General features: G+C 51.7%; 2 protein-coding genes across 4 annotated transcripts in view; one reads left to right on the top strand and one right to left on the bottom strand.

The window, feature by feature from the left end:
- Positions 1 to 1,211: 1,211 nt before the first annotated feature.
- SOWAHB (sosondowah ankyrin repeat domain family member B) lies at positions 1,212 to 3,842 on the bottom strand. The gene is made up of 2 exons (XM_054825304.1): positions 3,200 to 3,842; positions 1,212 to 3,133 (listed from the first exon to the last, which is right to left on the bottom strand). The coding sequence occupies exons 1-2, from the start codon at positions 3,695 to 3,697 to the stop codon at positions 1,412 to 1,414; spliced, it is 2,220 nt and encodes a 739-aa protein (XP_054681279.1). The 5' UTR covers positions 3,698 to 3,842; the 3' UTR covers positions 1,212 to 1,411.
- Positions 3,843 to 8,913: 5,071 nt separating this feature from the next.
- Positions 8,914 to 26,954, top strand: part of SEPTIN11 (septin 11) — a 71,450-nt gene continuing 53,409 nt past the window's right edge. For all 3 annotated transcript variants that reach the window (XM_054825258.1, XM_054825260.1, XM_054825259.1), the window contains exon 1: positions 8,914 to 9,058. In XM_054825258.1, coding sequence (XP_054681233.1) covers positions 9,032 to 9,058 — 27 coding nt within the window. In that variant the 5' untranslated portion in view covers positions 8,914 to 9,031. The remainder of the gene's footprint in view (positions 9,059 to 26,954) is intronic.

Here is a 26,954-nt window from a genome sequence, read left to right as displayed (position 1 = left end):
TGCCTCAAATACATGAGCCGTCCCACCTACTGCGCTGGTCTGCCCCGAAGTGTCCTGCTGAAGCAGAGCCAGTAGCCCTAGTTTCACAAGCACTGACACCCACTGGTCCTATATCTGGGTTCACCCAGCAGCGGGAGCATCGACCAGACAGGGATGTACTGCTGTCACATGTATCGTAGCTCTCTTTGTGCCTTCGTAAAGCATCTACGGGAGAGCCAGATTAGGTGCAAGATTAACCTATTGTATTTTTTTACTGTTTAGAAGCTCTTTTATACTCAATCAGAAAGCAGAGTTCATGATAGGACCCACATATTCCAGTGAGATTCCTAAAGCCAGCTTGTTATTTTTAATTTCTCAGAAATTACTGCATGGGATGTCTCTCCCTTCTCCTGGACCCCCAATCCCACTTATTCCCAATCACACAAACACTTATGAGGCAATTTAGGGCTGGGGTCTCTGGGCAAATGCAGCTCTGGTTATGAAATTGCCTTCCCCCTACAAGCCTGGGAGCCGTACCGCAGCGCAGCTCCTTTTCTGCCCAACTTGGGTTCCTGCAGCAATGCTTTCCATCCCCAGGCATGGGAATGGGGCTCTAGCCTCAACGTGGGTACCACTTCCTAGTCCTGTGATGTGAGGAAAGGGACTGGAGGCGCAGGAAGGAGGGGGCGGTATCGGTGCTGCCGGGCAGCCTGGGGCAGTCTTGGGGAGGAGTAGGGCTGCGGTGCTGCCCTGCATTCCTTTCCACATGGGCTAGTGGGCAAGATGGGCTGAGAAATGGAGTGGGTGTGTTACACCCTCTTCAACTCGGGGCTCTCCCCGAAAGCTGCCGCCCTCTGCCACAGCCAGTCGTGCTCTGAGGACTTGCTGGAAGGCTGGACCTTGATCAGCTGCATTTTTAAAAGCAGGACTCGGTCCTTAATCTGCTGGGATTAAAAAGGGATGCAGTCTTAATTAGTCCCCAGAATTTAGGCAGTGTAAACAAGTGTTTTGCAAACCTCAGAACCGACAATGATCTATTGCTGTAAGCAAAAACAAGTGCTCTGCCCTGGTTGGGGCCAGGCTGAGAGCTTCACATCAGAGTCTGAGACCCCCAACCCACGGTCGCCCTAACGCTGGCGATTGTGCCTGCATGCAGCAGCTGGTGCCCACCCTGTAGGGTGCATAGGACTTTCCTACCAAGGGTTCAGATGTGCTTCCAGCGGAGTCGTTGCATCTTCTCACTGGCAGAAAAGCAAGAAATGGGAGGGAGGGCAGAGAGGCTCGGACAACGGTTCATTGGATTAATTTAAGAGTACATTCTTCAATAGGTTCAATCTGTTTCACAGCTTTTTTTCGGCCTGCCTGGCTTCCTCTTGTGGAATGGCCACCGAGGTCCCATCTCCACTGGCAGGGATTGCCAGGGAGCTGTGTCTCAGTCACTCTCGCTGCCAGTTCGGTGGGATGCTGCCCCACGGCCGCGCTGCGGCCTGAGGCAGGCAGGCAGCGCTGCCCTGCCGGCGGACGGCGAGACCTTGCTGAGAGATGACACGCTGCGGGCCAGGGGCTGCGTGGGGAACATAATCGTGCCTCGGGGTGCCTCCAGGAGCTGCCAGATCTCCCCCGAGGTGGAGCTGCCTAGGTACTCCCAGGGCCGTCGCCCGTTGCCGTCCCGGACCTGCACCTGGCACCCCAGTTGCAGCACCAGCACCTTGATGACAAGCTGGTGGCCGTGTATGGCAGCCAGGTGCAGCGGAGTGTACCCGCAGCCCGAGCGGGCATCCACATCCAGGGCCAGCCCAGCCTGCCGTGCCGCCGCTGCCAGCTCCTGCAGGCCCGGCCCATCGCCGTGCTTGGCCAGCCAGTGAAGGACTGTGAAGCCTGTCATGAAGTCCCGATGCAGGGCCAGCTCCGGCTCTTCCAGGAAGAGCCCTCGCACCTGAGCCCAGCACCCTGCTGACATGGCCACTAGCCAGGCGTGTTCCCGCTGCCCCAGCGGCACCGACAGCCCCCGGCTTGAGATGTTCCTAGAGAAGCTCTTGGAGGTCATTGTGCGGGGCTGCTGCCCACAGTCATCTGGTGGTGACGGGGTGATGCCCTGCACCTCCAACAAAGCAAGCTGGCACCTGATGCTCCTGAAGACGGGCAGCTGTGCTGGGGGGCTGCTCTCTGGGGCCTGGGGCCCTGTGGGGCCCCGTGCTGGCAGCAAGGACTGGGATGGCGGTGGCCTGGCAGGGAGCATCTGCGGGGATGGGGGTGGCTGGGTGGGGTACTGTGATGGGGATTGGGATGGAGGTGGCCTGGTGGGGGGCAGCACCCCAGGACCTGATGGCAGCGGCAGGGTTTGGTATGGGTGCAGCAGCAGGGCTTGAGATTGGGTTGGTCCGTTTGGGGTCAGAACCCTGGATCTCCTCGTTGGGGATGGGGATGGCCTGGTGGGAAGTTGCTGCAGGGACCGGGACTGTGATGGGGACAGCCTGGTGAAGGGTAGCACATCTGGGCCTGATAGACGTGGTGGGGATGGGGAGGAGCTGGCAGGGAGTGTCTGCAGGGACCGGGACAGGGGCAGCACCCCTGAGGTGGACAGCAATGGCAGGGACCGGGATGGGGGTGAATCGGCGAGGGGTGGCTGTGGGGACCGGGATGGGGGCAGCTCGGTCGGGGACAGCACCCTGGGACCTGATGACAGCAGTGGGGACTGGAATGGACCGGTGGAGGGCTTTACCCCTGGGCCCGCTGAGGGTGGTGGGGCCTTCAGTAGGGGCATCCCGGCAGGGATCTGTGGCGGAGACCGGGGCTGAGGCAGCCTGTCAGGGGGCAGCACGCCGGGGCGCGGCGGCGGCAGGGATTGGGTTGGGGGCAGCCCTCTAGGGCGTTGTTGTGGCCGGGACCCGAACGGGGCTGACACAGTGGGAAGCAGCACCCCGGGTCCCGGCGGAGACCGAGACCGGGATGGTCTGGCTGACGGCGGCTGCAGGGTCTCGTACGGGGGCGGCCCGGCGGGAGGCAGCTGCGGCGATCGGGACCGGGACGGCCCAGCGGGGGTCAGCGCCCCAGGACCCGACGGCAGCGCCGGGGGGGGCCGGGAGCGGGGTGGCCCGTCGGGGTGCAGCGCCCAGGGGGCCGAGGACAGCGGCCGGGTCCGGTACGGGGGCGGCTGCACGGGGGGCGGCGGGGAGCGGGGCGGCGCGGCGGGGGGCGGCGTCCCGGGGCCCGGCGGGGCGGTGGCGGCGGCAGCGCGGCGCGCCCGGCGGCACTCACAGCAGAGTCCGCCGCGGCCCCGGGCGGCGCAGCCCCCCGCGACGACGGCCCCCGGGGGTCGCCCCCAGCCGGGCCGCCCTTTCTCCGCCGCCTCCCCTGGGGGGTCGCGCCGCCGGTCGGGGTCGCGTCGGGGCGGGGGCGGCGGCTCCATCTTCTCCTCCTCCTCCTCCTCCTTCTCCTTCTGTTTCTCCGGCGGCGGCAGCTCCTCATCGAGGAGGTCGCGGTACCTGCGGCGGAGGACGATGTCCTTGGAGGCGCCGGGGGCGGCGGCGGGGTGGACGGTGGCCAGGGAATTGACAAGGCTCTTGAAGTATTCGCGGCGCTCTCGCCGCTGCTGCTCGGTCAGCGCCGGGTCGCGGAGGAAACGCTGGAAGTGGCGGAGCAGCGCCGTGTTGGGGGCTCGGCCCCCGGCCGCCCAGAGGAAGTCCAGCACGGCCTCCTGGCTCAGCTCCCGCGCCATGCTCCGCGCCAGCCGGTTCTCGGTACTCTGGCTCTCGGTACTCCGGCTCGGTGCCGCACGTCGGTGCTCGGTGCTGCACCCAGGTGCGCGGCGCTGCTGCGGCGGGGAAACCCGCCTCCTGCCGCGCCGGCCTCTCCGCCTCCTCCTCTTCCTCCTCCTTCGCAGCCGGGCTCCCACCCCCGGTTGCCTTTGCCCGGGGTGGCGGCCCGCGGGGCTGCGCGGATGGGGCGACAGCCGTGAGAAACGGCGGCCGAGAAGGAGGGGAGCAGGGTGGAGGGGCCGGAGGAGCCCTGCTAGCGCGCTGAGAAGTGTGAGGTTAATTTGCGGGCGTGCGGTGAGGAGAAAGAGCACTTTGTCGGTCGTTATGTCAGTGAACGGGCAGGAGGTGATGGGCACGAATCAACACGCAAGAAATTCCATTTGTGTGTGAAGAGAAACTCTTTTACAGTGAGGGTGGTCAAGTATTAGAGCAGGTTGACTGGAGAGGTTGTGGTTTCCATCCTCAGGGACGTTCTAAGCTCTACTGGACACAGTCCTGCTCTGCAGGGCCCTGCCTGAGCTGAGGCTGGAGCAGACCATCTCCAGAGGTGCCTTCCAACCTGAACCGTCCTGCGATTCTGTGACTTACAAACACTGGCAATAAAGATACATGAATGTGTTGTGGGTCAGGGTATCTGTTATTACAAGCGTGTGGGATTGTAGCCATGTACGATAACCACACACAAATACCAAGAGTGCCTGAAGTCAAATTATATCTCATATCATCTCTGGTTTTACTGTGTAGGTTGGACACATGTCATACCGGAGTGGGGACCTAACATTGTTCTGTACCGCTAATGCTATTATCGTCAGCGCGTACATTACAGCTGAGAGGGATGCATCAGATCGGCGGCCCAGTGGGCAACGTGCCCTGTATACGCCAAACAAATGACAGACCCTGCCCCAAGGAGTTTGGGGAGTGGATAGTGGGTAGAAAGCGTGGGAGAGAGGGTGTGCTGTTTTTTCTTACAGTCATGGAACAGAGGCACAGAGGGACTGAGCTCAGTACGGGCTCACTGGCTCTGAAGAGGTCTGGATCAGGCCCTAAGTCACGCTTCAGAAATTCTCTCTACTGCAGGCTCCGGTGTATCCATAAATATTTGGAATATCAGCTCCAGCCCGCCGCAAACCCGGAAGCGTATGCAACCTTCACAAACCCCGGGCAGAGGTTGCAATAGATGGTGCGTACAGGCTTGCGATATCTGTTTTGGCAACACAAAACCTTAGGGTAACTTTTAAGGTTCAGACCCTGCAAACACATGTGAGAGTGGATGCGTGCGGCCGTGTTGCTCTCAGGTAAGCAAGCTACACAGGTCTGTGCTTTTGGATTGTTGACTCTGAACCGTGAGTTTCTGCCATGGTACATTATTGTGCTGGTTTGCAGGATAAACGTGGCTGTGGAGCTGCAGGACTGCTAAATTGTAACCTCTGGAGTGGTGGGAGCAGCCCTAAAAGAAAGTCTCAAGTTTCTAGGTTAGAAGTTACAGTTTAGGCAATGTATCAGAGAAGTCTTCCGTGTGCCAAGATGTGGGTCGCTTGGGTGGCACGGCAAGAGAAACTGCGCTACGTGCCCTGCCACACCTTGCTTTTGGATTTCGCCCTGGTGTATGCTGTAGGAGAGTGTGGCTACATTGCATCAGTGGTGTTCATCTGAGTAGGGTGCAGGTGCTGGGAAAAGGGTAAGGCTCGTGTTAATATTCTACCGTTTGGCACGTGCTTTTGATACAGTTCTTCAAGGCATAAATACCTTTCTCGCTCTTCTGATGAGCCCTGAATTGCAGTCACAACTGTGTTTGATAGCAACACGCTCTCAGTGGAAGCGTTTGTGACGAAATGAATGGAGCATAATGATATATATGTGATCACAAATAAGAGAGGATGGTAGATTGTGGAGAGAAAAAATTCGAGTAAACAACAGTGGCAAATGACAACACTACTATGAAAGTGTTGTTTTGGTTTACTGGACTAAAGCGTAAGCAGGAGACTTTCCATGATATCATATTGTCATTTAAGCACCCTTGGAGGTATTATCTTGCTTACTATAAGCTCAGCTTTGACTAAGTAGAGGTTTTTCTACAGAGAAATGTCAGCTCTCACCCTGTAAACTTTTTTCTTGAAGTTAGCAAAACACTCGGGTAACGTCAAGCGACTGCTGAAGGACCTGCAGGACCGAGACCGGCGCTGAACGGCAATGCTTTCACATTGCTGAGGTCCGAAAGCCTCACTGAGCTTGTTCGAGTGCAGTGGGTTAAACTAATGCGTCTCGCTTGACGGTCACTACTGGCTGGAGGTGTGTTGCTTACTGGATAGCTCAGATAATGGTCAATAATATGGCAGTTGGTTGTAACCTGTTTGGTTGCGATTCTCTGTCGATACCCTTTGTAGGCAGATGCAAAAGTCTGCTGAAAGAGTAGCTTGCGTTGATTCCGATGCAGACCAAATGCTGGCACGCGTGTCTCCCCTGACAGCCTGAGCTGCAAATCACATTTTGGGATTAAAGGGGTGTAATGCTGCATGCAGACAAGGAGAAGTGCAGCCCTCCTACCTGGACTTGCTTCGTCGCCTGCTTCATGCTAAGAGGTTTAAAGAGACTCTTGTTTCCCCTTATGCTCGAATGATTTACCCTGTCTGCAGATCGGTCACTTCTGGTTGCGGGTGGGAGTCTTCAGGATGGCTGAACTTAGGCTGGGTCTCGCCTTCTTTGGGAGTTCAGGACACAGCAGGTTTCTTGATTCTTTGGGTGAAATTTGAGTAAGTTGTGAGTAGTGCTAATTGCGAAGTGGAGGTAGGATCAAGCATTACTTCAACATTTTAAAAGAAAAAAAAAACGCTCACCACTTAGTCTTGTAGCTTCCTATCGTTGTGCCAGAAGATGTTGCCTTTTGGGAGCTATGTACCTGTATTTGTTTTTAAACAGGAGGTAAGTTAACCCAAGTTCTGTGTATGCTCATGTATTTTCTCATCCCATGAGAAAATGACACAAAAGGTTGTTAAAGCATTGATGTGCCCTATCTGCAAAAAGATGCAAAACAGCTTTGGAAAAAAGGAAACAGTTCCCACAGGGTCTCTAGAAGGAGGGACTGGCAATTCCCTTTGCACAGGTACCGATTTGTTAGCAGCAGTTACGAAACTTTCAGAAGCAAAGGGTCTGCTTCTTCATGCTGAACACTAGGAACGCAAGGAACTACACTAGCTGAGATCTAGAAAGATTGCAGAACATTTCTTTGTCTTGACGTTGAGGTTTTTTTCCCCCTGCTCTTTCAGCGTGAACACCCATACCCAGGAAGGTCTGCATGCATGACTATCGCAGAGAAAACTCGGCCACGGCTCTCCCAGCTTTGCACCAAGGAGGGACACGGTGAGTCACATTAGGGTTGTGCAAACGCAGAAGATCTTTGCGTTACTTAAGTTACACTGATGCAGGAGTATAGCTCATGCCTCTAATTCAGAGAAGGGGAAGCTATGTCTGCCTCACCCACAGGTGCAACGAGGGCAACTCTTTAGATATGATCATCAGGTTTCCACTAGGGGCTGCACTGGTCCAAGCACGTTTCCCAGTATAGGCACACTCAGCACCTCCTCACCTGGAGCCGTGCGTGCAGGAGGAATTTGCCACAAGAGCAAGAACATGAGTCTGTTATAGCAGCCTCCCTGGTCTATTAGCAGTAACGCCTAACATGTTAGCATAATAAAAGCACCGTGTCAACTATGCTTGCAAAATTTGACTGGGAGAAACCCCATTAGCTTTTTTTGGTGTAGCAGCTTTGCTAATGATGGCTGCTCCTGTGCCCCGTTAAGGGCTGCTGCCCCAGGTGCAGATCCTCAGCCCAGGTGCAAAGCAGTGCCGGGTAGTGCTCGTGTACTTCCTTTTGTTCCTGTTCAGTCTGGGGGCAGGCATGGGTGAGTACTCTCAAATACCAGCTCCTGAGTCCTTCAAAACATGATAAGAAGAGCTGCAGGAAGCAAATACCTGGACTTTGTAGCCCTCTGTGAACACCCATGTGTTTCTTCATAGCAGTACAAAAATGGATCTTGGAGTGAAAGGTAAAAGTCTTTGGTTGAAGAGTGTACAAACGCTAAGTGTGCCACAGAGGTCTAGTGACTTAATACCTGGGGTCTTTTATTTGTAGGAGGTGCTCTCAGCCTTTATCGTCTTGGCTTTATTTGATCCTGTGGATGTTCCCGTAAGGATGGAGCTCTGATAGGTCTGTAATTCAACATATTCCTTCGTGCGTGCGGCGAATAAGGTCTTTGTCTTTGTTAGCCTTTTGGGGTTTTATGCCTTGCAAAACACTGCAGGACCTTACCCAGCAGGGCCCTTCCTTCATCGCTGCCTTGGTTGAGGACTTGCGAGCAGACGTGGTGAATTTAGCCCTCGGACTCCCACCTTTGCAGGTAAAGGGATGTGATGCTTAACATGGGGATGTTAAGCATTTTGCCAGGCAGAGCAGCAAGGAGTCAGCTGTGCTTCATTTTCTTCCTGGAAATCATTTACCGGAGTGGGAGAGGAACTGGCCACCATGGCAGTTGTTTGGTATACCCCATTTGTTTAAAAAGGGACCATGGCTGTGTTTGGCAGGAGGGGAGAGCTCTGGGAAACACAAGGAATGAGGTGCCTGGCTTTGCTCTGTGTCTTACTGTATGAGGGCATGAGGGGCTTCTGTTGGCAATCAGCCCCAGCTCTGGGAGCTCCCATCTGACTCCCTGTTAGACATACCTCTTTGCCAAATCCCCATCCTCCTGCTTAACCAAACTGGGGGAAGGAGGACCTTGCCAGTCCCTTGCTTGGCCGTCTCTTTGCAACGGCACACCCGGAGCAGATAAGTCTCTTTGCTTTCGGCTGTCTCCCCATCGCTGTGGGGCTGCCAGAGTCGGAGAGTGTGACGCTTTCAGGTGAAGGGGATGGACACAAGCGGCCCAGCTGGGGGGGCGCAGGCAGGGAGCAGGCCGAGCTCCCCCTCCCCGGGCCAGCCCCTCCCCGAAGGGCTCGCCAGGAGAGGGATTAATTGCAATTACTGCTGGGGATTGACTGCAGTCTTGCTGCAGCCCCCCCGGGGCTCTAGCCTGCTTTCGGGGTTCCCCGAGAGGTCGCGGCTCTGCAGCCGGCCGGGGCCGCGTCGCCCGCCCGCCCGCGCTCCCCGGCGGCCCCGGGGGAGGGCCGGGGGGGTCCCGCCTCGCCGCCCGGCCCCTTTGCATTGCGCATGGGCCCTCCCCGCCGGGTGGCCATGTTGCAGCCCTAGCAGCCAGCGCAGAGGAGGCGGCGGCGGGCCGGGGAGCGCAGCGCACTGCACCGCGATGGCCGTGGCCGTGGGAAGACCGGCGGTGGGTGCGGCGGCGGGGAGCGGTGGCGGGGGGCTGCGGTGCTGGAGGACGGAGGGGTGCAACGCAATGCCAGGGGCGCGGTGCTGGGGGGTGAACCGCCCGAGTACGGCGGCGTGCAGTGCCGGGGGTTGTAGGGGTGCAGTGCCGGGGATGCCGTGCCGGGGATTGTAGGGGAGCAGCGCCCGGGAGGTAATGCGGAGGGTTGCGGGGGTGCGATGCCGGAGGGGGCGGCGGGCGTGCCGGGGCGCCGCCGCCTCTGCCCGTTCCCGGGGCCGGGGGGAACCCGCGCAAAACTTTTTCGCCCGGGTTTGGGGCCGCGGCTCTTTGTTGCAGCGGGGCCGGCCCCGGCGGCAGCGGCAGCTCCTCCCGGAGCCTTTCGCGTTGAGCCGCACGGGGCAGCGGGGACACACCGGTGGAGGTCCCCGAGCTGCTCCCGCTGGGGCTGGGGCCGCGTTTGGTGACTTGCCGCGGGTGTTCGTGCCCTGCCGATTCCCATGGATGGGAAAACTTGGGAGTGGGGGGGGCTGCGCCTCTTACAGGGTGGGCGGGCGGGCGGGGAAATGCCCGCAGCCCCCGGGGAAAGGCATTAGGCGCTCGGCTGCGGCGGGCTACGGGCTTGGAAATCCCGGCGTGAGAGTCTTCCGAGGGGCACGCGTGTTTTGCATCTTCCAGCGTGACCGTTTTTCGGGGGCTGTGGTGGCCGGGAGGTTTTTACATCCACGTTGAGAAAGACAAAAGATTTCCCCTTCACACAGAGAAAGGAAAAAAGAAAAAACACACCCGAAAACCAAAACAAAAACCCGCCACAAAACCTAACAGATGCTGTTCCCGAAAAGAAAGTCTCTCTTGCATCCAGCTTGGAGAACCTTGAATGAAACTCCACCACGACCGGACTGAATGCGCTTTTGTGCGTTGTCGGCCGGAGGAGGGAGAGGGACTTGACCGATGTTCCGGTAACTTTTTCAGTGCTTGCGAGTAAAACAGATGTTGCCCGTGAGCGGAGGACTCGAATGTGGCTCCTTCCCATAATAAGGGAATAGTCTGCGCTCAAGATGTGACCCGGATGAGACAGTTTGTTTTGGCTTTTATTATGCACTTCTGGGTCTGCGGGGCTGTATGGTTCCTCTGATGTGGCAAAGCAGATATATGAAGATGGGGTTAATGGTGTTACTGGAGGTGGGGAAGTTATGCTACTAAGCAAAATAAGAGCTGATATTTGTTAGCAGAATACCTATAAATTATACCAGCTGTTCATAAAGCTTCTTCTGAAATGATTCCTTGATCTTAAGTTCTAAAGCATGCTTAGAAATTGAATTTTGTCTTTCAGTGTAAGACGATGCATTGAAACCACTACTTGAGCTGGTTTTTAGGGCAGGCTGAAGGGTATTGCCAAGCAGAGCTGCTCCGCTTTGTGTCGAGTAGCGACCTCGCAAGATGAACAGGCTCGGGAACGTGGCTTGTTGCAAGATGCGATAGCTGTTTGTTCTTGCGTATGAGTTTTGCTTTATTTTTCTGTCGTTATATGAAAGCCATGCCGCTACTCAGCCTCTCGCATTTTTGGTTGAGCAATCCCAAAACAGCATCTGCAGAGGGTTTAACACCAGTTAAACCAAATTCACAATTGTGTGCAACTGATTTTGGTCCAGTCGGACTGATTGCAGAATCGAGAGGGAAGCCTGAGGGCACTCGGCTTCCTCATAAGCAGCCGGTGGGCAGACCGTTCATTCTCCAGAATAGGTGCTTTTTGGAGGAGAGAGTTTTATCTTGGGGTGATAAGAGAAGAAAGGACAGTGGGCTGGTAATCAGTAGATGTCGGGGGCGTTTCATCTCGTATCCCTTCTTATCTAATCGTCTCTGCTACCGCTTTGCATGCTGCTGTTGTGTTGCTGGGGGGTGGGGGTGGTAGGGAGTTTGAAGAAATAGTTAATTACACGGTAGAGCAAGGCAAGGCTGATGAACGTTTGCTTATCAAGCTTTCAACTTAATAATCATATTTTATAAGGGCCCTGAGTGGTATGCATCTTGTTGGAAGGAGCATGGGGGTAGAATTAAAGGAAGGGGAAAGAAAAGGAACGAAACGAAAAGCGAGTCAGTTTGACTTAAAACGATGATAACATTCCTGAGTCACAACCTTTTACGTCCTGGCAGGATATTATGTTAATTGTAAAAGCATGCATAAAAAAATGACTTGAGCGAACTGCTCTGAAGTGTCTGTGTTTAATTGTAGCCGAGCAGGGCGTGTTTTGGTAGGATGGGCGGCTTTCATTTTAAGGCCCTGCTTCCACAGATGTGGAGGCACATGTGTAGTGCACTGCCTGTAATTTCATTTGACTTAATAGAGACTGATCTCGGTATGTAAATGTAAGGCATGCATAAGCAAAGTTTTGGCAGGATTGGTGCTGGGAGCCGCCACGGGACCTCTCAGCTGATGAAAGCCATGCGTATGCTTAAACATGCATCAGAGTGGAAGGATGCGTATGGTCATCTGGGCTCAGTGTGAGATAAGCCACTTGCAGTCTGGAAAGTCTTGAGATGTGCTAGATGGGGGACCCTCTTCCTCCTCTGGGTTAATTCCCAGCATCTTGACCAGTGCTGGCTGGTTTCTTGGTAGTTCGGAGCATGGAAGAGGGCTCTGGCCTCCCTACCCTTCTCTTTATTTGTTTATCCTAAATGTTTACAGACTCATAGCTTGGTCTAGTTAAAGGAGCAAAACTCATGTTTACTCATATGTATACACTAATGTATGCTCCTCTCCAACTCAAACAAAAATTGATGGAAAATGAAGCTGGAATACAAATTTTATGTGGGAGCCATGGGTAACGTTGTCTAAGAGATTAGAACGGCACAGTGTATTCTTCCATCTGTTTTAAAAATACTTGATAGTGAGAGACTGCCGGTATCCATGGAGGGGAGGGAATGAAAGAGGGAGACAAGGAGGTAGAGCTGGGCTAGCGGAGCTGAAGACTCTACGTGCTCTGTCTTTCTCTGAACAGCAGATCTACCAGCACCCACCGGGGTCAGCAAGGGCTGTGGGGCAGCGCCTTCGGAAAGCCACGTCCACGTGTGTTGGCGGGTAGAGCAGGACCACCATGACCAGTGATTTTAGCCAATGAGATGAGCACGAAGAAAGGAGATGCAGCCTTGGCTCTGTGAGCGTTGCTGTGCTCTTGCTAGCCGAGCATCTGGTCGCCTTCATTGACGAAGGTGCGACTGGGTGGGAGAAGAGCTATTGCAGGTGGAGAGCTGAGACTGAGACAGGCTGGGGGACGAGGCGAGTCAGGGATGGACCCTCGGGCAGGGAGTGGATTGTCGTGCTTCAGGCACGGGTCAGCAATGCCCTGGCCGCTTTGCGGCTTGTTGTGTTCCAAGTGAACCGCCAGGCCGAGCTGTCCCTGCTGTCAGGTATCCTCCAGGGAGCATCGTGGGGCTGTGGGTTTTCCTGCCGGTGAACGCGGCGATGGATGTTGTGGGCTTGGGTGGCACTGCTGGGGCTGCAGAGGTGGCCGGGGCACGGGTTTTGGCTTCCTTGCCCGCTTTCAGCTGCAGAGCGTGGCTTTTTGGGCCTGGCCTGGCTCAACTGTCTGTGCCAGGGAAGCAGACCTGGGTGGTGCACACAGGACTTGAGTATTTTAGTTTGTGAACTCTTCGTTTCCTTTATTCACCTCGGTGGCTTGTTTGCAGTAGGAAATTCTTTCAGACAATTCTTGTTGCTCCTGTTGATGTGAACAATGGTGGGAACCTGCCTCCTCCTCGCCCTGTTTTCAGCACAGCCTCGGTTGCGGGGCGTGCTATGTGTCCGGCCCACCGCAAGCTCGGGGCCTCTGGCTTTTCCAGCATGAAGTGAGCTGACCTGGAGTCAGGATCTGATGGAGGTACTTGGAAAATCCTTATTTTGTGTAGATGACATCACAGGGAATCAATTTTAGTGTCTGAGTCGGGCCTCTGAAATAATGATGGGGATTGATTAAGTAAGCAGCGTGAATCTGAGAAGTAAAATATTTACTCAGAGCTGAGGCATATTTTATATGTTCCCTTCCCACCCCTGCAGCCCCTGAGAGAGATGGCTTTGCTGGCTGACTGCCCGCTTTGGAGAGATTTGAGGGTTGTCGCTCCTTCTGTGCCCTTGGTATGTCTCTTCTTCTCGAGGTGATGCCGAGAGCATGGGCATGAGTTTGCTCCGTAGCTTGTGGCTGGCTTTGCAGGAGAGATGCCGAGGAGACACCGTCTTCTGTTGGCCTGGCAAATGCTTCCGCCTTGTCTGACCTCTTTGTTGGCTTGGTTTAGCTCTAGGCTTCAGTCCTATAAGCTACAGGGGCTCTTGCAGGAAAAGATGCTGAGGCAGTTTGAGCTTGGAACAGCTGGGTGCGACCGGGTCATTTTAAAAAGAAACAAAAAAAGCCCCACAATAGTACTTCAAGCTTTTTTTAGGTACAGTATGTAGCTGCCTTCACTTCCAGCTCTGTGAACCGCTCTCCAGCCTACTGTAATAAGTGATGCGTAATAATGGTTCAGACGAACACCACGGTGCTGTTAACATTCAGCGTTAATACTGGTGGAGAATGCTCCAGATCAGAGGTAGAAAACCAAGTTCAGGGTCTTGGCTTGGCTAAGAGCAGCGATAACAAAAACTTACCCCAAATGTTGTTCTTTCTCCCTGTATTATTAGTGCTAGTTTGCTTGCCGCTGCGCAATGCGTTCAGTGAGGTGGGAATAAGAGATGCTTTTTCTTGGCTGCTTTATTACATCTGGATGCCTTTCTCCCTCCTCTAGGCCACGGTGCCTGGTTTAGATGTACGTGGGCCAGGACTCGCTGGAATCGGCAGAGCCGTTTTCATCCACTGCTCAGGCAGGTGTGATTAATGCGGGTGTAGGCAAGGCCCGCTTGGCCTTGCATGTGGTGGTGGAGAAAAAGCTGTGAGAAGGAGGAAAAGCTCCTCATGGCTTTCCGTTAGCAATACCCAGCCCTTCTGCAAGCTTTCTCCCTGTGGCTGCGCTGTCTGCTCGTCCAATATAAGCGATACCCGCTGTTGGCATGAAATGCGGTCCAAAGGCCGTTATTGCTGTTTTACTAGGAGTACAATTAACTTGATGAGCTCTGCACTTGATAAGTCTTGAGCTATCTCTCAGACTCCTTATGTGTAAAAAAAAAAAAAAAAAAAAAAAAAAAAAAAGACTGTGCCTGCGTTTAGAAAAGTGGCTAAGTAGCCTTAGGATCTGAATTTGCAATCAGAGCTTTTGAAGTTGCTGAAAATATGGAGGAGCTGAATCTTTTTCTTAGGCTTTTTGTTTTCTTTGGTAGCATCCCACATAAGGTGATGGCAAAGAGCAGGCTACGACTGGGTTTTGGGGTTTTATGTTTGTTTGTTTTTCTGATCTCAGCTTATAGCTTCTTTAGATCTTTGTTATCTAATTGCATTTTCTGTTACCGTTTCTGCATCCCGGTTTTATTTTCAAGTGGGATCTAGCTGCTGGAAATATGTTATTGAAGTACTGTAATTGCAGGTTATTTCTTTACCAGATCTGGTCGTGAATACTTGGCGCAAGCTGATAGAAAAAGACTCGTTTTAGAAACATTTTGGTTTTGCCACAGATGTTGCCTGCTTTGCCAGCGGCTCCGAGAACTGATTGCTGTGCACAGCAGTAGTTCGAATGCGAATTGTTTCTGGAAATCTGCGTGCATCTCGTGTAGTTCATTCAGAAATTATATTAACCCCTCTCACACGATGGGAATGGAAGGGAGAAATAGCGTTTTGCCTCCCGAGGGGGATCTTTGTAAATGATTTGCAGGACTGTTTGGGTCTGTCTGTGGATCTGAAGGTGTTCTGCAAAGTCTGGGTGTTTTGCCAGGGGTTACTTGGGTGCACAGTAAAGTACGATGTCCTGCGTAAGCACGAGACTCCACAGAATCTATTTTCCAGGCGTGCGTTGAATGCACCAAGTGTGCGAAATGCTTTGCTCGAGCACATTAACGTGGCTTGAATTAGGTTTCTGACGGTCTTGGGGTGGCAGCCTCTGGTTTTGTCTGTAAAGCAAATGAAGGTGGGAGAGGAGCAAGTTTGGTAGACGGCTTGCTCGGCGACAGCACGAGTTTTTATTTCCCTCTTCGGCAGGGCAGCGTGGTGACTGATTCGCAGTGAAGTACAAGAGCGCAAACTGCGGTGGAGATTGAATTGCAAGTCTGCCCAATCTTTGTGTCGCGAAGCACACAAATCTTGTCCTTTTAGCCCCTGTGAAAATCCATCTCCTCCAATCTGAGTCAGCCTAGGAGCTTTTGGCAGCTTTCAAATGAATGAAGAATAGCAGGGTGACGGCCCTGATTTTATTGTTCCAGGACAAAATTTGGCAGGCAACAACCTAGCTTGGAAATAAAAAATTTGCAACCTGGAAAGGTGAAGATATCTGGTAATCATTGACGCTTGTTCTTGGCATCTCTCTGCAGTAATGTGGATCACCCCACACCTTCTAGATGTGTGTAGGAAATGTACGGGGTTGCCAATAAAGAGGTTGTGCATAAATGTAGTTGGATTTTCCTTTTCTTCTAGATATGATTAAAGAATTTTCTTTTTTCTGTTGTTCCCTTTTGTTTTTATTGGTAGAATTAAATTCCCTGTCTGTCTGCAGAATGAACTTAGGAAACCGCATGGCTAATGATATTTCAATAGTCTTTGGTTTTGTTTTGTTCCTAGTTTGAGATGTCAAGACTGGTACTTTCAGCAATTGCTGAATTAAAGAACAGGTAACACTTCTCACTTATTCTCAGCTTTTATGGCTAAAAGATAAGGTCGTCATACTGTGAGCAGGTATATTGCTAGCTGTAAATGCTAGCGGTGATTATACGGCTTAACGCAGCCATCTGGGACTGAACACATGCACAGTCCTCAAATCTTCATGTCAAGACCCCAAGAGGAGCAGGGATTTTGCTAGGTCGTCTGGTGACTTGCCGTAGTGGTAAATCACACGGCTTAACCACCACATCCGTTGGCTGCTGCTTTTTCCTCCCCCAAATCTGTTTCATGTCCTGGTTGAGCTATGGCAGGTCTAATTGTGCGTTTTCTCTCTTGGTCAGTCGCAGAGTTCTGAGCCCTGATTTTTTTTTTTTTTTGCCTCTGCGTCGGCCCGACACAGCGTGTAGGCACTGGTGTGTGTGTGTGTGTAAGTAATTTTTTTCAAATCCTCTGTCAGCAATTTTATCTGTAAAGCTTTCCTGAGTTGTAGCCAGGTAACGCAAGTTGCCGCCATTGTTGTTCTTAACAGAAGAAACAACGAATCAAGGCTTATGTCTTTGTTAGCTTATAAAAATCAGAAGATTAAAATTTTTAATTACATTTGAGAATGGTTTCATTTGTTTCCTGTATGTTGTGTGTAATTTCCAAGCAGAGGAAACAATCCTTTATGCTTTTTAAATGAATGCTCTTCTGCCACAAAGTATCTTTTATCACAGAAAGTGCCAACCTAGTCTCATTCTGTTTCATCTGCCTCATTAATATTGAATCCATGGCACTTTAATATGGCAGCCGAAGCAAAGCAGGGAATTTCAGCTAATATCTGACAACGGCAAGCTGAGATGAAATGACATCTGAGTGCAATCTGCTATATATAAAGTAATTGGCATTTTTCAGGAGCGTTTGACCTAATTTATGGTGTTTTTTCTCCCCCTGCCCCCTCAAATCTTTCTTCGGAGGTCAGTTAGTCATCCGGCTTTCTGAGCCTTCAGCCTGCTTTTGAGATGGTGCTTGGTGCCAGCTGGTCCTCTGAGCCCCTGCAGGGGTGAGAGGTGCTAAGCATCTTTGGGGAGCAGGTGGGGGGGCCTGAGGGAGGGTGCTCCCCTAGTCGGTGTCAAGGTTGGTGTGCAAGGGGTTTCCGTAAAGGACCTGCTATGAGAAGGGTCGGAGGGTGCTGCCTCCGCACCTAGAACATGCGTTTCCCCTGTGCAGGACCCGTTTTGGAAGTTGTGGAATGAGTCCGTGGCCAGAGTCCAGAGGCATACCCTCCTTCCCGGCTTTGAGTGAGCTCTTGCAGAGCTCTCCTGTCTTTCTCGTAGGCGTGGCTCAGTCTTGCGGGGAACGGGAGGGTTCGGCGATGCCAGCACAAGTCCCTGGTGTCCGGTGGAGGTGGAAAGCGGCCACAGATCTGGGAGCTGCTTCACGCTGGAGAGAACCTGCGTGTGAGTCTCTGCTTTGGCTCTGGGGCAGCTCTTCAGTGAGGTAGTAGTAAAGCCTTCTGGAGCTCTGAATTACAAAGAAGCTGGGCTGAAACTTGGAAATAAGCAACTTGTCAAAGAAATGCCTTACTTTCTGGGATGCCCAGTTGATGATCACTGAACCATTGGAACGCTTTAGTTTGGTTTCTGATAGATAATTGCAAAAAAGCGGTAGCATCGGGGGACTTGGGGTTTTGTGTTTGCAGGTAGCTGAATATTCATGCTGCTGGAAATCACTTTTGCTATCACTTCAGCATTTGGAGTTATACAATTATTCATTATTAGCTCACTAATTACAAGAGCCACTTGGGATTAGGGCTTGTGCGGCTGCTGGCACACTCCAAGTGTTTCAGCTCCTGATTTGCCAGGTGGTCTTGGGCAAATACCTCCCTTTTGGTTTTCACCTTTGTTTTTTCCGTGTGTCAAGCAGATGATAATTTCCTTCCTTGTTTTGTAAGGTGCAAACCTGTGATCAGTGAATTAATAGCAAGACCGTAGTCACCTTTACAAGGCCAGCTCTATTGCACCAAATCTAGCGAGATCTTGTGGCACAGAAGCATTACTAGACCAGTGCTTCTAATTAAACGCACTTTCAAGAAAATAACTATTCGAATAAGGTCATATGCAAGTTATGTTTTCAAGGAGATTTAACAAGTAATTTCAATAAGAAGTGTTGAAAAGTGAGCAGCGTGAATACCTCCACTGACCTTGTTTTTCTGGGTTTACGTAAATGCAATTGAGGGCAATTTTCACGTAGAACATTCCTAAGACGTGGTGAGTTTCTCTGTTGTAAGCCGGAACCACTTAAACATCAAAGCCAGAGGTGTGGTTTTTTTGTTTAAACAAAAACATTATTTGAAATTGTAGTCTGATGTGTGACTACTGTCTGTTACTGAACACGGCTACGTTTCCCCGGGTTTGGCCTCGCCAGGAATGGAGCTCAGAAAAGGATTTTTTTCCATGGGGTGTGCATTACTTGGTTTTGATATAACCTGAGGAAAGCAGTATTTTTTTTTTTTATAGCATAACCAAGAAACCTGATGATTTCTTCCAGCGGGATGAGCCAGAAAGCCACAAGTATAAATCCAGGCAGGCTAGCTGTGATACAGCTTACATGCAGAGAAGGGAAGTATAAAGTTCACACGGGCTAAAAAACGGTCGATTGTTTCTGGCACGAAATAGGTGGTTGGTCCCTATGTAAAATCCATGGTAAGGAGTCCCAAGAGAAGAGCGTGCAGATGCTGTCCCCATCCACACTAATTGGGGTAAATGGGTCTTTTTCTGGACTGCGTGTGCCGAAATACCTTGTCAATCGAAAGCTGTTCAGGGCAGAGGACCTGATATTTCGGATGTGGTGCAGTGCCTTGCAGAGGAGGGTCGTGGCCCGGTGTCTGGGGTTCAGTGGCGCTGAGTGACGGGAAGGAGTATGGAGCCGGCTGGATGGATGCCATCCTCCTGACTTTTATACAAGTAGGAAGACTGTGCAAGTCTGCTCTTGAGGTTTATGTTCCAGGTTGCACCCTTAGGGGCTACTGAGTGGCCCAAGGAGACACGAGCGGAAAACATGCACCCGAGGAAGAGCCGCTTTCCTGCCTGCACTGACTCTCCTGGGGTCAACGTGCGCTGGCCTGCCGCAGGACCGGGCTTTCGTGCTGTGTTGGTACTGTGGCGTGCCGAGCGGGAGCCTTAATGCTGCATGTGCAAACCCAGCTCTTTGTCCTGGACAGTCGTGAGAGGCAGGGAGGAAGAGCTGGGCATTAGCCTTCCTCTTTGAAGGCTTACCGAGTTCCGGGAGCAGTTACTTACCTGTCAGACCTCAGCTGCTCTGGGGTATAAGCAACCCATGCGGTTGCCGCTTGCGGCTTTGTGCGTTACCTACTGCATCGAGCAACGCGGAGGTGGAGACTGCTGCATCTTGGGCCTTTGCAGCGTTAATAAGGAATATGCAGCAGCAGATCACTTGCTTTGGTATCTCATTAAATAACTTGAGCCAAGGGCAAAAACACGCACCGCACATGGGAATTGTGCCCCAGTTTTGGGATAGGCAGGTCTGCAGTGCTTGAAGTTGTAGAGCGTGTCAGAGCAGGGGAGCTCCTTCATGTGAACTAATCTTGCCTAGTCCTCTGCAGGAAACGCTTGCTCGGAGCAGGCTGAATTTGCCTTTGGGTATGTTTGTCTTCCCGAATCCCTAGGTTTGGCTCTGTAAAGTTGTGACAGGATTTACCTGCTCTGTCAGCTCTTTAAAGCCTTGCTGCTGCAGAGAGATGAAGCACGATGCAGTGGAGCCTGCTCGCTCGGCAGCGCCCCTGCTCATCTGTCACAGTCGTTCTCGCTCTGCGGTGGACTCGGGCTCAGCTGTTGTGTGGTACGTGCTGGCATAGTTAGCTGGCCAAGCTAAACAGTTCGGTGCTTTGCTTACGGAGGGATACCTGGTGTGCCCTGCTGCCTATCCTGGTGCTTCCGGGGGAAAAAAAAAAAGGATTTGAGATCAAGCCTAGAAAATGGGATCTAGTATGGGCAGGCTGTGACCTGTGTGGGACCGTAGTTAATGGAGCCGTGCGCTCGCCTGGCGGTCTGCCTTTGCAGATCTCGCTACAGGAGAGCAGCCTGTGGTGAGCTGCCTCTGCAGTGTGATGAGAGGTGGCTGGCACCCGGGCACTAGATCACGCTTCTTTTTGGAGTGACATCTCTTAGGGGAAAAAGGATGGAAATCTGAGTGAGTATCCAAAGCTACAGCATAAAGGAACTGCAGGAGATACAAGCTAAGGGCAAATCTTCTAGCTTATTATTGTTATTCAGAGAAATTGCCTTGCAAAATGTTCCGTTCTTCCCTTCCAAAAGTTGTCCTTGAGCTATTTATTTCAACAAAGTGGAGTGCAGTATGTGTTGTCTGGACTCATAAGGTTGCAAGACTTTGAATTCTTCCAGGTATGTGTTTAGCTTGACTGTCTGGGAGAGGTCCGAGCAGCTGGACTCTTCAGATGGGTAGCACGCTCCAGAATTCATTCTATTCACTTCTGGGGTGTATCGAGGAATGACGCTGGAAGTGTGGGTTTAGTTGAACGCTAGTCTGTTACAAGCAGTGGCATGTGTTGCTACAGTACGAGTCTTGACAGGAGGGCAGAAATTAAAAATAAGTCTGGATCCGACTGCTTTCGCTTTCCTTTAAAGCGCGAACGTGACTGGGGTGGACAGTCAAAGCAGAATGTGGTAGCCAGCATGAATTCATCTGTGGGGGCGGATACTGGCTCCGGTGTAACCTTTTAGCAGGGCTCCGTCGGCAGTTAATGGATGTTGCAGCAGCCTGCGTGTGGAATAATTTATGAATTTGGAAGAACACGATTGCAGCGAGCACGTGAGTGAATGCCAGTGGTTTGGAAATCTCTGACGACGGTCCTGCGAGCAGCAGCACGCTGCAGGAAAAAAACCATTGGAATAGCTCAGGATAATGTTTGCAAGTGTCACACTTGGTTCCTGAAGACTGGCCCTTCTGCAGAGCAGCACTGATCTCTAGGTCGGATATTCTGAAGTAAGCAGAAATGTATTAAATATTCATATTCTTGCATCAAACAAGAAGCGGGAAGCAACACAGGGAGACGTTTTTAGCTACCTGCTTTTCCCAAGCAGCCTTTGCATTATCTCTGTCATCTTGGAAGACAATTCCCTTGTTTCAAGTATTTGGACTGTCTGGGCAAATGCCAGGTCACTTGCTCTCACAGCTCCGAGGCAGCTCGGTGCCATCACAAACCTAATATCTGGCTCGGGAGCTTGGCGTTGGGTGCCTTTTCTGCAGCTGCAGAAATGTAAGCCTTGCCTCAGCACCAAACCGGAGAGCCAGATGTGAACCCAGCGGCACTCCCCTGCCTGTTGCCAGCTTTTCAGCCTCCTGCTTTTAATTAAACTGTCGCGACTCTGCAGGCGGAGCAGGACCAAGATACCAGAAGCCAAAGGTCCAGCTCAAAGGCATTTGGGAGCCTCGGTATGCGGATGGGAAGCCTTTGACAGCGCGGAGGGCAGGGTCAGTGCCTGCCTCCCACTAATTGTGGTTTGTTTGCTCTTTGTTCATCCAGCCGCTCTGTGGCGGGGCTGAAAACATCATTGAAGTCTGGCATTTTCCCCTCACGTTGGTTTTAATAACAAAGTGCGTCCTCATACCTGAGGAGCACTTTAGGTGATAGCTACCCCTCAGAGTGTCTCGCTTGCTTTGCAAAAATTCATGTGCACCATTTAGCTGTGAGAATCTTCGTGGCTTTGAGAATAATTACAGATGGCTACAAAGACACTTGCCGTAGTTAATGTGCTACCTGGTGTGTCTTTGCACCTTATGCATCCAGACGTGGTCACACCATAGAGCAGTGCTTGCATCTGAGCAGGTGGAGCGGATGCCTTCTGCAGCGGCGTTTTGGTCGTGTTAGAGCCCAGGAATGCTTTCTGGTTCATTGCCTGAGCTACCGGATGGAGGAGGCACGGCCTTTGGGCAGGAGCGTGAAACTCCTGTGTCAGGTTTGTTCCTGGAGGTTGAGCTGTCGCATCAGCTAGGGAAACCTGCCAAGCAGAAACTCCTCAAACACCCACAGGGACTGGCAGGGTATTATTCCCTGAGAGGGGGCACTCGGCGATGTTGTAGCTGGGGCTGTAGTTGTCACCTGTAGGGAAAGGGCCAGCGCAGAGTGCTGCCCGTCTTACCCTGGGGCTGCCGGTGGTGCGAGCTCACCGCTGAAGCGATGCGAACCTCTGCGTTGCCCGCATGGGAGGTCGGTGACCAGCTCAAATGCAAGTTCACTGTTCTCTGGTTAAAGACCCCATGTTCCCATAGAGCGTGTAATCTTTTAAATAAGTGTTGGCTTATAAGATGACACACGGGGTCTTCTCTCTCTTTTGCAAGAGACTGATAACCAAACCACGTATTTACTGCAGGCCGTTTCCTGGCAGAGCCATGGTGCTGGGAAGCACGATGAAGGGTTTATGGCCAGCAGAGCATTGCCGGTAAACGTCCCGTTTCACAGGCAGAAAAATGACATTTGCAGCTACCCCCGTAGTTTGGGCTAAATAAGCTGGATCTGCAGTTGGCGTGCTCAGCGAGGAGCGCCGCTCCTTCCAGCTGCGGGATGCCGGGGGCTGCGCAGACTTGGCTACGCTGGCGGCTGCTGCTTTCCGAAGCTTTGGATAACTTGTTCGCTGTCCTCGTGGAGCTTATCCCTTTGCCTGCCACGAAAGCATCTCCCCTCTCATTTCCAGGCCAAGTGTTGCTCCTGCTATGTGTGTGAATGACTGTTTATTGGCTGTCTTGTTACAGATGTTGGTCTTTCTAGCAGACGGGTTGAAATGCAACGTAATCCTGAAATGATCTGGAGCTTTGACGTGAACCATGAGATCACTGAACATGGAGCTCTGCTGGGGACCTTGTTGGGGCAGAGCTTTTGAAAAAATAGCTACAGGAAGGCTGTTTCTCTTGGAAGGGGGGACCAAACACAAACCTCCCTTGCCGATGGTAATAGGCATGGGGAAAAAAATCCAGTGACTAGAAAGGAAGTTTCTTTGATTTGAGAGATGCGAGTTTCCATACTTTGATGAGGTCAAAAGGTATAAAGCTGTACATTACATTTTGTAACAGGTTCGAAGGGACTTGTCTGATGTCCAGAGGTCAGAGTTACCAAATGAGAACTGTGCCTGCTAATTGATATTGCTCCTGAGTGCTGGCCAATGCCATCAGACCCCCTTTCTCTTAAGTACCTGGAAGATGGCAAATCATTAATAAAGCCCATAGGATTACAGGCCTTGATGACAAACCTGCTGCCAGGTTATAAATATGCATTGTTTTATCAGAGGCATCTTAGAATAGTCATGGGAAAGCACACAGAGTGTAGCTCTGCCTGTCAGACAGTTATTCATTATTAGGTGAATTAATTTGATTAAGTGTATAAGATGGTATTAATACATGGCTGCTTCCCCCCCCGAGTTTATCAATCAGTTTGCCCTTCTGTGCTGTTAAATATGTGACTGCAACATCTTTCATCAGCTTACCGCATGGGCGAGACGGGACGTATTCTCGGAGTGCGCAGCTGACACGAGACTAAGCCCGCAGAAGACAGAGCCGTTTCCTTTTCTGCTGGCGTACCCTGGGACTGGTTTCTGACAACAGACTTGCTGACTGCGGGACTCTTAGTACTGGAAAACCTTTGTGGTTTTTGTCGGGTTAGTGTACGGTACGCTTCCTGAGGTTTTAGGGGATTTTTTTCCCTTTTTGTTATTTAGGTTTCCTGATGGAATAAACTTTGTATGGCTGGAGTATTGAGCCCTCTAAAGTTTATAGTAGGCTTTGGACCCAGGTCTCAGAATTATTTATAATTAAGAACAGGATTTTATGGTTACAGGATGCATTTAATTAGTGTCTGGAATTTAGCCACTAATGTAAGTTTATAGAAATGCTGTTAGTGTTTTCCTTTAGGAGGTTTTGTTTTCTACACATCCTTGTTCAAAATGATACTTAGTGTTACCAAAACTTAGCAACAGCCGAAAGGAAAATATTTTTCTCTTGCTTCTTTCCTTATGCTGTGTGTTTATGCACTGTTGTTTTGGGGTCTGTCTGTTGCTTTTTCTAGAGCAAAAATTAAAATTGTTCACTGAGAAAAGCTAAGCTTATGAAAACACACCAGTTGGCTCAAGGTTCAGGGGCTGGTAGCATGTGAACCTGCTTGCATGAAGGGAAGTGTGGGACCTTGAGGGTTTATTTATTTATTTTTCATTTCATGTTGGACAGTCTTGAAGGGATTTCTCTCTTCCCAGCCCCAGGAATTTAATGTGGTGCTTTTTCTTTTCATGACCGCTGATACGTAACTGGTGTTTGTGGGAAGCTGAACGTGGGATTAGTCTCATCTCTTAAAGAATGAGCTTCCTCCCCTGATATCTAGATATGCTTCTTAGAAACTTGCTGTGGGTATTCACGAACTGCTGAGCTTGAAATATGTGCAGGCAGACTGCAGGCTGTAAAATATGAGACTGCCAGGAGCGAGGGGAACCTGTAACGACGGTTGGTGTCTACCAGGTCTGGTGTAGCAATGCCACGGTGTCATGCTTAACGCTCAGAACGCCTGAGCGCTCCACGGCGGCAGGGAGTTAGGTTTGGCCCTGAGCAAGCAGCTGCGTGGGCTGGGAGAAGCTTTGTTCTCACCTTGCTTATGCCAGCCCCCCCCCGAAACCTTTAGCTGACAGTAGTCTGCGTCCTTGCGTTTGATTTTTGGGAGCAGGATCCTATTGGGTGGTAAGAGAATGAGATGAGGAAAAGAGAAATGGAGTGTGACTTTGGTGTATCGCTTGAGCCTCCAAAGCCTTGGCTGTAAACAGGGGGACTTGCCCCTTCTCTGTTAGGGATTGAATTTTAAGAGAGAAGAAACTCCAACCCCTGAAGGTACATCCCTGCATGCAAACATTGAGTTTGGTCTTAAGTTCTAGGACATCCAGCTAGATGTAAGTGCAGAAGCACCTTTACTGGGAGAGAAATGGGTTACCGAAATGGCACTGTCCCCCTCGTGCGCCCAGCCTGGCGGCACCGCTCTAGCTTAGTTTCTAGAGGATGGGGGAGGAGGAAAAGGGTAACTGTACAGGCTCGTGCTCTATTACGAGAGATTCGTGAAGGGGAGTCACAGGCAGGTTGTTCCACGTGTAGCGATTTAGGCCAGTTTTGCATCTGGCTTTATTTGCATTATTAGGATTAAGCTAATAAATCTGCTTGAAATCCTTGATGATGGGAAATTGCTGTTTGCCAGCACTGTGTTGCCGAGGAAAGGCTTTCCCCAGGCTGCGTGTCTGGTAGCTGGCAGGCAGCTTTCGGATGTCCAAAACTGCGTGTGTGTTCGGAGACCGCAGGAATATACTGGGGACTGAAGTGGAGGATGCACAGTGGGCTCTGTTTTGAGCCCAGCTGCTTAGAAATTGTTAGCGTCTTGGTGGAAAGCCTGGTAGCGAGTACGAGAGCCTTGACCAAGGAGAAGACAGAGGCGGGGAGAAGGGTCAGGGTCATCTCAGAGCTTTAGCTGTGGCCACAGCTAGTATTAGTTCATGATACCAAAGCCCTTAGTCATTGCCAGGCCTGCTTATAGCAGTCAAGTCTGGTGGGTGCGTAGCCACAGCAGTTATAAAATGACAGGTTTGTCTGTGCTCGTGCATTTTGCTGAGAAGTTAAGGCCTGGATTTCCCCCAACTCAGGTAGGCTTTGTAATTTCAGTTGCCTCAGTAGTTGTTCCTGCCTGATTACAGGTAAAGGTGTGAGAAAATAAAGGCAAATTGTGTGGTTGTTTACTACTCTAGATGTCATGGAGTTATCTGCTTTTCCAGGTCCCTTCTCCTTTGCAGCTTTTCCCTTCTAGACATCTCTCACACGGGCAAAGTTGCTGCACTTACTCAAGGAGGTAAAATTGTGGTCTTCAGAACTCGAGTTGTGCAGCTGGCCTAAAACATGTCTTTTCCCGCTAAGGAGCACCTCGCTGCAAAGTGAGCTGCATTAAGGAAATCATCGCAGCTTGTATAAAAAGACTACGGAAAGCTGAGGTGACTACAGGAGCCAAGTTCCCGGCGTGATCTGAGCTTGGTCTGGTGGGAAAGTTTGCCCAGCCTTTCAGAGGCGGAGCGCGGCAAGCTAAAATACAGCTAGGAGCCACGCAAGTGCTGCGGGTGCTTGTGAAGGGGGCACGCGGAGGGGTGTCAGAGGCTCTGCCAGGAACGTGCCGTGTGCCGGGGCTGGGCGCAGGGCAGGAATTGGGGGTCTGGTGCTGACCCTGCCTTCCTGTTCAGTTTCTTAGCAAGCTGGGGGTGGCACATGAACCCCCTCCCCTCTGTGCTGGCACAGACCCGCGGCCTCTTGCCTGGATCCAGCCCCAGGGTGGAAGCTGTGCTCAATGTGCATCCCATGAGCTGTGCTGTGGCCTCGTTGTCTTCATAATATATTTGCAATTGTGCCAATGAAACTATTTATGTTATTCCCCAGGAATTCCTGCCTCAGTAATAGAGGTGTTTGGAAAATAGGTCCCTGCAAAAGAAACCTGTCGGACAAGCCTAACGTTAGGTGTCATTGCCCGTAATTGGGGGAAAAGATCCCTCCCTGCTGTGCCAAGTTCCCAGGCTGGTCTCCTGCGGGGAAACCCCACGCTTGGGTCTGTGAATGACCTGCAGCCAGTGAAGCACGAGGCGAGAACAGTCGGGGCCGCAGGAGTCTCTGGCTGATGCTGGTTGGCAGCACCATCGAGATCCCCTTGAATTACCGTGCTGTGGCACGGCACAGGGCAGGGAGGCAGCACGAGGTTTCTCTGCATTGCCTGTAGTGTCTGCAAAGCCTCGTTCTGCCTGACTTGTTCCAGATGGTAGGTAGTTGGCTTAAATTGGGCTGTCTTTGCTTGTTTGCTTGCTGACGTGGGTTCCTCCTGAGTTAATTAGCAGATGAAGTTGATGGTGCCAGTGCTTTGCTGCCTGCGGTCATGGAGGTCTGGTGTATGGGGGTTGGGGGAGGACAGGGAGAAAAAGTGGTGTTTTGTCTACCTTGGTGCTAGCTGGGGCTGACTCCAGCGGGAGATGGGATTTCAAGTCTCTCACTTCCCTCTTGGAGACATCTGCTTGGTGTGGAACATCTTTGTGACTTTGTAGCTAGCTCCTCTGGCCCAGGAAAAAAACCAGATAGTCATGGAAGTTGGATTTCCTTGCTGG

Source organism: Grus americana, chromosome 4 (genome assembly GCF_028858705.1).
Source record: "Grus americana isolate bGruAme1 chromosome 4, bGruAme1.mat, whole genome shotgun sequence".
NCBI classification, from domain to species: Eukaryota; Metazoa; Chordata; class Aves; order Gruiformes; family Gruidae; genus Grus; species Grus americana.
The sequence above is the reverse complement of the archived record's forward strand: the minus strand, read 5'-3'. Positions and strand labels throughout refer to the sequence as shown.